At 43.5% G+C, this 12,121-nt stretch overlaps 1 protein-coding gene across 1 annotated transcript in view; it reads right to left on the bottom strand.

The window, feature by feature from the left end:
- FAM20C (FAM20C golgi associated secretory pathway kinase) overlaps window positions 1-12,121 on the bottom strand; it is a 55,308-nt gene that overhangs the window by 29,723 nt on the left and 13,464 nt on the right. The window contains exon 2 of the mRNA XM_087942197.1: window positions 8,881-9,050. Within this exon, the coding sequence (XP_087798323.1) occupies window positions 8,881-9,050 (170 nt within the window). The remainder of the gene's footprint in view (window positions 1-8,880; window positions 9,051-12,121) is intronic.

Here is a 12,121-nt window from a genome sequence, read left to right as displayed (position 1 = left end):
GGAGAAAGAAAAAAAGAGAGAGCAAAGGAAAGAACTTCCAGCTTTGGGGTTTTTTTTTTCTTTTTTTGCTGATCCCAGGCTTTCTCTCACATTTTACTCAACTTCTCCTACGGGGGGAAAAAAAATAAATAAATTAGAAATTAAAGGCCGTCCAGCAATCTGTGCTGAAAACGGCCTGGACGGAGCATGGAGATTTCCCATATTAGATTAAGCTGATGTGCCGAGTAGGCTAATTTTTTTTTTTTTTGGGAAGGCTAGACAAACACACCATCATTCTTTTCCTTTCTTTTTTTTTTCTTTTTGAAAGAAAACAACAACTCCAGGAGTTTGCTAGGTGTGACTCTTAGCTCTCTGGCAAATTCACAGTCGCTTGGAGCACTGGCTCAGTTCTGGCTTCATCCCTGAGACGTGCACAAAAAATAGATTAGACATTAAAAAAACATGATAGAGCACACTCGGCGGGTGGAGTTGCTAGAACATGTTTCCAGCCTTCTCGGAAAATGTAAGAGGTGGCCTCGTTTTCAACCGGAGTTGACTGAACAAGGCAGCAAAGTTTGGGAGAGGTGGGGGAGAGAGGAGGGGGAAGGGTCCACCCCAGGGGCAGCTCCAAGTAGCTGCCAAAGCTCCCTGAGAACCCAACACAGATGGCCAACATCAACCTTAGGGCTTCTGTCCCCCCAAGTCTGAATCAGCCAAGGGACAACTGAGGTCGGCTTGGAAGCAACTTGGAGAGGGAAGCGGGAATGGCCTTGAGGAACAGGTAGAAGAGTTACTACATGAGAAAACTTCTTAGACAAGAGCAATGACGATAGCAATAACATTTAGGCTTATATGCCACCCCATAGCACTTTAAACAGAGGTGGTCTTCAGCCGGTTCTGACCAGTTCTGGAGAACCGGTAGTGGAAATTTTGAGTCGTTCAGAGAACCGGATGGCCCCACCCTCATCTCTTCTCTGCTTCCAGAGTCCCAGATGATTGGCTGGGTCTTCTTTGGTTGCCCTGCACAGGAGAAGGGAGCTGGAAAGCAGGTTAGTGGGGTGGGGAGGGAATGGGGATTTTGTAGTATCCTTCCCCTGCCACGCCCACCAAGCCACACCCACAGAACTAGTAGTAAAAAAAATTGAATTGAATTCCATATCTATCTATCTATCTATCTATCTATCTATCTATCCATCCATCCATCCATCCATCCATCCATCCATCCATCCATCCATCCATCCATCCATCCATCCAGAGGTGGTATTCAGCCAGTTCTGATCGGTTCTGGAGAACCAGTAGTGGAAATTTTGAGTTGTTCAGAGAACCGGTAAATCCCACTTCTGACTGGCCCCACCCTCATCTCTTCTCTGCTTCCCGAGTGCCAGCTGATTGGCTGGGTCTTCTTTGGTTGCCCTGCACAGGAGAACAGAGCTGGAAAGCAGGTTAGTGGGATGGGGAGGGAATGGGGATTTTGCAGTATATCCTTCCCCTGGAGTGGGGTGGAATAGAGATTTTGCAGTATCCTTCCCCTGCCATGCCCACCAAGCCACACCCACCAAGCTATGCCACACCCACCAAGCCACACCCACAGAACAGGTAGCAAAGAAAAAAAAATTGAATACCACCACTGACTTTAAAGCAATCCCTGGGTAGTTTACAACATAGAAGCATCTTTCTCCCAACAATCTGGTTCCTCGTTTTACCAACATCGGAAAGACGGAAGGTTGAGTCAATCTTGAGCTCCGTCAGGATCAAACTCCAGGCTGTGGCCAGAGTTTGTCTGCGATGCTGGACTTTAACTATTGCACCAACACAGCTCTTCTAGGAAGACGGGCACCGAGAGTCCCTACGGGTCACTAAAAAAAACCTTCTTAATTTTCATGAAGATAAAGGGAGGAGGGAAGCACATTCAGACTTGCAAGATTTACTACAGGTACGCCTTGATGTACAACTGTTTGCTTAACAGTTGTTCCAAGTTAGCACGGAACTCCCTAGAGCCGTTTTTAGACTTACAAGGACCACAGAACCCCGAAGTTCACATGATCACTGGGCTCGAACCAGCTCACCTTTACAGCTGTTTGCAACATCTGCAGTTGCATTATCACAATCTGTGACCTTTTTTTTTTTTTTGCTGGTTTCTGGCTGTGACTTGCTGTTTCCAGCCAAAAAAAAAAAAAAAAGCCCAATGGGGAAAATTTGTTTAACAACTGCAGCATTCACTTAACAAGCATTGTAAAAACAGCTGTAAATTCAAATCTGGTTGTCTGAATGCTTCGAATTATGATGTCTTACGGCTGTCATTCCAGGCCGAATGAGGGTTGTAAGTCAAGGCTGACATGCATTGTTGTACCATAAAAGCGATTTGACCTTAATGACATTGGATTCCAAGTTTGATCTCCCTGAAGGGTTGGATGGCCATGGATAGAATTTCCCCAAAGATCCAGGAATGGTGGTAAACTGGCACATTCTGGGATGATTGACACTTCCACAGCCGAGCTGTTATTAGAGATGTTTTCATGCCTGCAGCCAACCGGGATCATATATTCTGATTTATTTTTATTTGCTATGTTAAGCACTTTGAGGTCATCCATCAAACGGGGCCTCCTAATGAGTTAGGCCCATTATCATTCACCCAGTAACCAATCCTCTCTCTTTCTCCAGGAAGTTAATGGATTGCTTGTGCTACCACCTACCCAAATAACTCAGAAACCCTCTGGGGATACTTAAAAAGAGAAAAGCCAAAATGAGAAGCGAATCTGAATGGAAAGCCAAGTTGAAATCGCTAAGCTTGAAATCCAAAAATAAAAGAGACAAGAATACCAACTTAAGGCACAAATTACGGTCATAAATTAGCATTAGAAACTCCTTCAGGTGCCCATGTGCAACCTAATAAAACTAGGAATGCTGATGTCAACTTATGTAAAAGGTGGAAATTTTTCTAGGTCAAAAAGGGGTATATAGAGTGGTGGGATTCAGCCAGTTTGCACCACTTCAGGAGAACCGGTTGTTAAGTTTCTGGTGAACTGATTGTTGGAACAAATCATTAGGGCAGAGAACTTTAATTAAAAGAGAACTTTTAATTGTTGAATTATTTGAATCCCACTGCTGGGTATATAGCTAAGATAAACACAGAATAATAGAGTTGGAAGGGACCTTGGAGGTCTTCTGGTCCAACCCCGGGGAGATCCTAGACCATTTCGGACAACTGGCTGTCCAGTCTCTTATTAAAAGCCTCCAGTGTTAGAACATAATACAACTTCTGGAGACAAGTTGTTCCACCGGTTAATTGTCCACACCGTTAAGAAATTTCTCCTCCGTTCCAAGTTGGATCTCTCCATTGAACCTGCACGATCTGGGAAGTGTGAGATGACTCAAAGAAGAATGCAAGGGCAGGGTAGCAGAATATAATTAAAGGCTTGGCTCATAACCAGGGAGAGTCGTGGAAAACACTCCACCGTGCAATGCTGAAACTCTTCCACCATTCTTTTCAGCCGAAAGCAGCAAAGAGGTAAAAAGTCAGCTGAAATTCAGATTCCCTCTTCTTAATGAGATTTTCCTCTGCAGAACTTGATCTCGCCTGATCTCGGTGGAAGTTTGTCATTTGCTTGGGTTAATCTTCGTGTAAGATGGCCTCACCTCATTTCTGTTTTCCATTCACTTGGCACAGGGGCTGCTGAGATGCCTACAGATTAAAAGGATCATTTGCATCTTTATGGGCTTTCAGGATGGCGTAAATAGTCCTGGATAATCTTTAGCCTGAGTTAATCATACATACTGGGGGACTCTAAAGTTATGTGGTGTGTGTGTGTGTGTGTGTGTGTGGAGAGAGAGGGGGGGAGGGAGGGAGAGAGAGAGAGGGAGAGAGAGGAGGCACCCAGATTAGCATAAAGTTCAAGATTTAAATTCAAATGAATAGACAACAGAATAACAGAAGGGACTTGGAGATCAGGTAACCAGCTATCCAGCTGTGCTTAAAAACCTACAGTGATGGAGGCACCCACAACTTCTGGTTTCTTGCTTTCACCATCCGGAAATTTCTCCTTAGTTCTAGGTTGGATCTCTCCTTGATCAGTTTCTATTCTAATCTCAAAAATAGGCCCTGTCCAATTGAGTTTTATATCCAGATGTTTATTAGCCATTTCAAGATCCTTCCACTTCTTTCGTAATCTAAAGAAAGTGGAGTCAATCAGTAAATCCATCCATCCATCAATCAATATTTATTCAGTCAATGACCCGCAAAATGTAAAATTTATTCGGCTAGTGGTCAGCACGTTATTGTATTTATTTGCTTCGCTCCGTTTTTGCTTTTTCAAATGTTGCCCTCCATCCAATGGGCTTCGCCTTTTTAAAGGGAAATAGTTAACACCATATGGTTTTGCTTTTCTAACAGTGGTGGGATGGATGATGGACCCCCTAATTCCTGTGCTGATAAGACATTAGATTCCAGAATGTGCAACGTTTCAACTCGAAGATGTGACTCCAAGCCAATTTCCTTGATTCGCTGCATCAAATCAGCTTTCCTAACAGAAACATCTAATCAACAGGTTGGGATAAATGCCTTTCAATCAATCTGACAGTCCCAAAGATCGCTTTACTTCTCTCTCTCATCAAGTTTTCAAATCAAATCAAAGCTCTGACTTGACTTATGAACTGATATGAAAACACTAGAGTGGCGCTGAGCTACATCCTTCGATCGGGATTCTAGTTCAAATTCTCAGGAAAGACTTGGGTGGAAAAGAGCAAGCAAGAGGTGTGTGTAAAATGCCTAATTTATCTGCCTGTGGAGGTTCTCAGTCATCCAGTCCTAAAGGTGCTTTTTCAACAAGCAACTGGACTTTGTTTTTCCTTGAAGACTATTCCAAGAAGGTTCCACACCTATTTTGTACTATCCAGCTGATCCTGAGGGCTCAGATAAACCTCCAAGTGGCCTCAATGACTCTCAGAGAGAGTGCTAAAGACCAGATGACTGCAAAAAATATAAATCCTTCCATCCTTCACCATTCGGTCAGAACTGAAGAAGTTTCTGGGATAAGAAACAAGATGTCTTTCAAGGAAAAACAAAGAAAGTCCAGTTGCCACTTGGGGGAAAAAAAAAACACCTTTGGGACATGCCTCGTTTATCATTCAGAAGATCTCAGCTTCGTGTCTGAACATCAGAAGCAGAAACAAATCATATTTCTCTACTTCCACTGCCAAACGTTTTCTGCATCTAGAAAAGACGAACACCAAGGACAGAATTACAATCAGACTCTTCTTATTTAAGAACTGTTAGAGTGCTATAAAAGGGAGAAATCAATGTAGAATTCTTACTTGAAACACAAATGACCAGGATCACACAATCTTACTTTTGGCACATTACGCAATGACCCAGATCTCTGGAGAAAGATCTGATGCTAAGAAAGATGGAAGGAAGGAGAAGAGAAAAAAAAAGATCAACAGCACGGTGGGTGGACACAGCTACAGCTGTCATGAGTGAACTGTTGGAAGATCTGAAGGACCAAGTTAGGGAAGATTGTAATCAAGAGAATCCATTGATGTGGTTGCTAAGAGTTGACCACAACTTAATGACACCTAATCAATACAACAAGAGGAAAAAGAAAGGAATAGTAGAAGAAACCACCTCCAAAAGGATAATTAAACTAGTTAGCTCAATGCTGATGAAGCACATGATGCTAAGTTATCACATGATATGTCTAGTTTTGGTTTAGTAAAATGTGAGAACCTGGGACTTTTGGCCTGCAAAGGCCTAAGTTCTAGTCTCTCCACTAGCAATAGCAATAGCCCTTAGACTTATATACTGCTTTACAGTGCTTTTACAGCCCTCTCTAAGTGGTTTACAGAGTCAGCCTCTTGTCCCCAACAATCTGGATCTTCATCTTATCCACCTTGGAAGGATGGAAGGCTGAGTCAACCTTGAGCCTGGTGAGATTTGAACTGCCAAATTGCAGGCAGCCATCAGAAGCAATACTGTACCACCACACTGCGCTACCACGGCTAAAGATTCTAGTCCTTGTGATTCTGAATCAAAGATTAAAACAAGAACATGGATAATTCCCTTCTCCTAGGTCAACCTCTTTCTTCATTTTGCCCATAATTACCAGCCAATATTAGCAACTGTTCTGCAGGATTTTAGACAGGACTTTTCTCCAGCCTTGGACCAAATTGTAGGACTACTTCATGAGAAGAAGCTGGATGACCTAAACATTCATCGTAAGTGTCACCTGTAGAACATTTAAGTCATCCAACCTTTTCTGGACTCATTTTCTGGATGTTCTCCCAGATAATACCCAATATTTGAGGGGCTGCTACAGTGGGGAGGGGGTCAAGCTATTCTCCAAAGCCCCTGAAGGCCAGACAAGGAACAATGGATGTAAACTGATCAAGGAGAGATTCAACCTGGAAATAAGGAGGAATTTCCTGACAGTGAGAACAATCAATCCATAGGACAGAAGTTGCCTTCAGAAGTTGTGGAAGCTTCATCCCTGGAGGCTTTCAAGAAGAGACTGGACTGCCCTCTGTCAGAAATGGTGTAGGGTCTCCCGCTTGGGCAGGGGGGGTTGGACTAGATGACCTACAAGGTCTGCATAATGGTCTATGCAAAGTCCTCATCCTTCCCATAACTCTACAGTACCTTTTTTAAAAAATTACATGACCCACCCAAGCGGAAAGTGCTTGAGATGTTAGAAATGAATTGATTCCATTTATGGGCTCATTCCAGCCAGGTAGGATGATAAAAGAAGACTTGCAGACAATGCCATTCCTTAGAAATCAAGGGTGATCCTCCTAATTTTAATAAGCAAAAAGGAGCGCCTGGAATTATTAACATGTTGCGTCTTGATGCTGTGTACCATGCAGAGTTTCTAATTAAGGAGCTTGTTGGCTCATGCAGGTGGCATGATTAGAGATGCAAATTTTCAACTGCACAAAGAAAATGGCTAATTATGGTCACTTCTGTACTTTAGTTCTGTAATTAGAGGCGCAAAACGCCCCTCACCTTTCCTTGAGCCAAGTCCTGCTTGCCTTCGGTTGAAACCTTGAAGAGATAATTAAACCTCTGAAGAGAGTCGTGCCGAGTGAAACAAAAAAAAATAAAAAAAGGAAAAATGGGTTTTACAAGGGACAGAAACATGTTCTAATCCTTCCAAATTTCAATCTACTACAGGATTGAGACGTGCTGTAGGGACGCAGTGGGTCAGTGGCTAAGACGCTGAGCTTGTTGATCAAAAAGGTTGGCAGTTCGGCAGTTCGAATCCCTAGCGCCGCATGACAGGGTGAGCTTCTGTCACTGGTCCCAGCTTCTGCCAACCTAACAGTTCGAAAGCACATAAAAAATGCAAGTAGAAAAATAGGGACCCCTTTGGTGGGAAGGTAACAGCATGTGCCTTTGGCGTTAAGTCATACCGGCCACATGACCACGGAGACATCTGTGGACAGCGCTGGCTCTTCAGCTTTGTAATAGAGATAAGCACCACCCCCCTGGAGCCAGAAACGACTAGCATGTATGCGCGAAGGGAACCTTTACCTTCAACCTTACAGGATGGGGAGAATTTAGATTTAGACTAACTTTATTGTCACTTTGAATGTACACTCACCGGCGTACATTAAAAATGAAATTTCATTGCATGCAGCTCTCAAAAGGCTCACCGCCTCCAATATACACTACATCAGGGGTCTCTAACCTTGGCCACTTTAAGACTTGTGGACTTCAACTCCCAGAATTCTGTGGGTATGTGGAGAAACAAAACAACTCCACAAGGAGCAGCCAAAAATGTTGGAAATATTAAAAGACACCAGGCACCTTCTTTCATATGTGGTGGTTGTGCTCTAAAGCAAAGAAATTTTGGAACAAAATAAGGATTTGGCTGCAAGAAATAACTGGGGGGAGGGAATAGAACTTAAGCCTGAAATGTTCCTATTAGGGATAATTCGAGGTGATGACAAGAAAGAAATTGAATATGTTGACAACAGCTAGAATAACATATGCTCAAAACTGGAAATCAGAGACTAGTTCTATATGAATATGGAAAAGCCGATGCCACAACGTACTGCAAAAATTGTAAATATGATTTGTTTTTAAAATTGTAAAACTTTAATAAAATTATTTTTTTTAAAAAAGAAGTGTGGACTTCAACTCCCAGAATTCTGTGGGTACATGGAGAAACAAAACAACTCCACAAGGAGCAGCCAAAGGCATAGCGCTAAATAAAGAAGGCAGAATACCTGTTATATCCTGGAGATAAAGTGGAACATAGTTTAATGTATTTGGCTTAGCCTTGAATGAAAACATGGGTGGGGCGAACTGCATTCTGCCAACTTCCATTTCAACTGAGACAGAAGCCCAGTAAACTTCATTCAGACACAGAGTTGACCTATAACTTATGGGTTGGCCTAATTAACCTCTGGTCATTCACCTTCACCTGCTTTCAGATGGGGATGTCACAATTCTGCAGGCCATGAGCTTAATGGCATTGAGAAATAGCACTGTTGGTCTAAGACAGGAGTCTCCAATTTTAAGACTTGTGGACTTCAACTCCCAGCATTCCTCAGCCAGGCTGACTGAGGAATTCTGGGAGCTGAAGTCCACAAGTTTTAAAGTGGCCAAATTTGGTAACCCGCCCCTCGTAGGTCAACTCTGTATCTGTATGAGGTTCTAAGACCAGAAGGAGAAACTCAACAGTTGCATTGCAAAGGGGGTGTGGCCAGAGGACCTAGGTGGAGCTAAGGGCCAAGGTGGGTGGGACAATGCATTAAAAAAAAAGACTCTAAATATCATAACTATAAATATAAACGTCACCGACGGTCAAATTCAACTCCTGCAAAAGAAGCATCTCCCAAGCCAGCCATAGAAGACACAGTTGCACCGACACACAGATGGCAATGGTAGTTGAAACGGCAACCTACCAACACTGGTGATTTTCTGGGTAGCCAAATCGTGCAGCAAGGTGCCAATCGCTGGGTTGTGCCTGGAATACAGCTCGTACCGGTTAATGCTAATGTGGAATTTGAGCCAGTTTGGGTAGGAATCGACGGACGTTTCACCTGTGGGTAGGAAGTCCTCATCTTCGTTTTGCCTGCCAAAAACAAACAAGAAAGATACAATAGAGAAGGTTAGGTTTTGTTCACGGGCCAGCAACTGATTTTGTAATCCTTTGGGGACATGGATGCCAACCTAGTAAGATGTTCCAAATAGGTCAAGTGGCATTCTTCTCTACGTTAGGAATCCAAGAGATAGACTGGGTTCAAGAGAGACCATGATCAATCTCACTGTTTCTCAACCTTGGCAACCTTGGAAGATGGGTGGATGTCAATTCCCAGAATTCCTCAGCCAACCATGGTTTATCAAACTGTTTCTCAACCTTGGAAGATGGGTGGACGTCAATCCCCAGAATTCCTCAGCCAATCTATCTCACTGTTTCTCAACCGTGGCAACTTGAGGATGGATGGATGCCCAAAATTGAATTCTCAGAGTTAATGTCCCCCCATCTTCAAGTTGCCAAGATTGAGAAATGTTGGTCTATCTGACCTAAGTGGCTCATGCTGATTGTTTGTTCATTATGGACCACCACTTCTTCTACACTGCAACCACTACGTAGGACTTTCCACCAACTGCACAAGGCAGCCCACCAGTCTCCTAGCAGATGTATGAGGTAGTCACGCTGCTATGAAGGCTTCTCCATCTCTTGAGATTTTAAGAACACAGCCACTTCTCATGGGTGGTTGAACATGGTTTTGATGCCCATCTAGGCTGAAGGCTGGCTAGTTGACCTTTAGCAACCGTCCAGCACCATACTTTTATGTCTCTATTTCTTCTCAACATACAGGAAGAACATTGCTCACTTATTTACAACTTACTCCATTCCCATTTGCAGTCTAATGAAGCTCAGCCCACTTCAGAAGAAGCTGTATGCCTGGACGCCACCTTAAAATGTCAAGGAATAATTGCTAGAGGACCTGCAGGAAATGATCTCTTACTAAACCTAGATGGGATTGTCTTGTAAGGGATTAAACTGGCATTAAGAAAAGGAACACAAGGAAGAAATAAGCAGCTGCCCCCAGACTAAGGTCCTTTCACCCACAAGGAGCTGGAAGTCCTTGTGAAATCACTTCAGAGCCTCATGGTTTGCATTTCTCTTTAAAAAAAAAAAAAAAAAGATTAACAACCATCTCACCATTTCAGCTGCTTCTTGCCCTGCCAAGAAACTGTAAGCATGTTGGAAACAGAAGAGTCTCAGTTTCTTAGGAAGAGTAAACGGTTATGTCAAAAACATTCATATTTGACAGCAGGCCAAGTGCAGAGCAATCCAAATCTCCCTCTCTCTGTGCGTATGTTTACACTGAGGCAGAAGCTCCTAACAACCCAACCCCAAACCTCAACCGTACCCTGGAGAACTCTGGGGCTCAGGAATCCTGAGAGGAACCCCTTTCAGGCAAGCTAGCAGCAGATGCATTCACACCACAGGTTAAGTTGAGTGAGGGGTCCTTGGTGCTCTCTGAGCTTGGTTGCCAGGACTAGCACTGATGATGTTACTTAGGTTGGGTGATGGAATGTTTGCAAGAAAATCACCAAGCTCAGAGAGCACCAAGGACCTCACAATTCTCCTTCCCTTTCTGCACTCCACAAATCCCACTCCATTTTAGCATCAATGAGGTTCCCTAGTTGGGTAATGAAACGTCTGCAAGAAAACACCGAGCTCAAGGACCACCAAGGACCCCACAACCATATTACTCCTCCTCCTCCTCCTCCTCCTCCTCCTCCTCCTCCTCCTCCTCCTCCTCCTCCTCCCCTCCTCCTCCTCCTCCTCCTCCTCTTCTCCTCCTCTCCACAAACCCACTGCCTTCTAGCACTGATGATGTTCCCTAGTTGGGTAACAAAACGTCTGCAAGAAAACACCAAGGTCAAGGACCACCAAGGACCTCACAACCCTATTATTTCTCCTCCTCCTCCTCTTCCTCCTCCTTCTCCTCCTCCTCCTCTTCCTCTCCACAAACCCTCTGCCTTCTAGCACTAATGTTGTTCCCTAGTTGGGTAATGAAACCACCAAGCTCAGAGAGTACCAAGGATCTCTTATTTCAACCCTGAGCAACAAATATTCTCCTTTATTGGTAAGTTGGGTGAGATTTCATGTTGGTTAAGTTTCTCAACATCTTCTTCAGTGGTTTAAGATACTCTTTACAAAGACCTGCTCTTCTAGTTGAAGACACAGCACATTTTGCAAAACCAGAAAATTGGTTTCTTTAGGGTGTGATAAGAATTTAGCCACAAACTTAAGCAATCCCTGTGCTTTTTTTTTTTTTTTTTTTTTGAAAAAGTGACCTTTGATACCTAACTTCCCGTTTGCAAGGGGGAGTTAATATTTGACTGTTCTGTCCTTCCACCGGCTATTTTTTTTTACCTATGTCTATTTAACTTGGGAACAAGAGTTCACTTGGTTAGTTGTGGAATTTTAATGGCATTGTGTTGGAAAACTCCAAAGTATCTGTAGGAAACCGACATACACCACAACCGGATGTGAAGTGTCATCCACATTACGGAGAGTGGGATGAAACAACTTACAAATATCACAAGAGATATTTGGAGGTGACTTGGAAGTTATATCAGGTAGAGAATGTGGTGGCCACATTGCCTGAGGCAACCCCAGTTTGACATCACTGGATTGATTGCTATCCTGCTTCTGAGTCCAGCTCAAAGAGTTGGTTAAGTACCCATTAAGGCCATAGACACCATATCAGTAAGTTATATCGAAAACCACCTTGCCAAATATGACTCAGCTCCTCCAGTCCGAACATCTAGAGAAGGTCTTTGGAGGGTTCCACCTCAAAGGAGCTACGTGGTCTCTGACTCAGGGTTTGGTCTTTGCAGTGGAATCCTCCACACTGTGGAATATGCCCTTCCCCATCGAGACATGATCGGTTCTGATGCTCCCCGTATTTCAGAGGGAAGCAAAGAACATCTAGCTCACGCATTACTTTAACCTATGAGGCTGGTAGACAACCATCAATTATTGCATTGGGTTGTATCTGTGTCAGCTTTATCAGATACCCCAGACAGGAAACAGGACCAGATAAGCTAATTCTAATTTATTGTAAAGCTATGTTAACAGAATCTTGCAAGTCTGAAAACACAATTTCCCCCTCCACACCA

This window comes from Notechis scutatus, chromosome 12, assembly GCF_049901735.1.
Source record: "Notechis scutatus isolate UNSWTSFEM ecotype Mainland chromosome 12, rNotScu1.2, whole genome shotgun sequence".
In the NCBI taxonomy this organism is placed as follows: Eukaryota; Metazoa; Chordata; class Lepidosauria; order Squamata; family Elapidae; genus Notechis; species Notechis scutatus.
The sequence above is the reverse complement of the archived record's forward strand: the minus strand, read 5'-3'. Positions and strand labels throughout refer to the sequence as shown.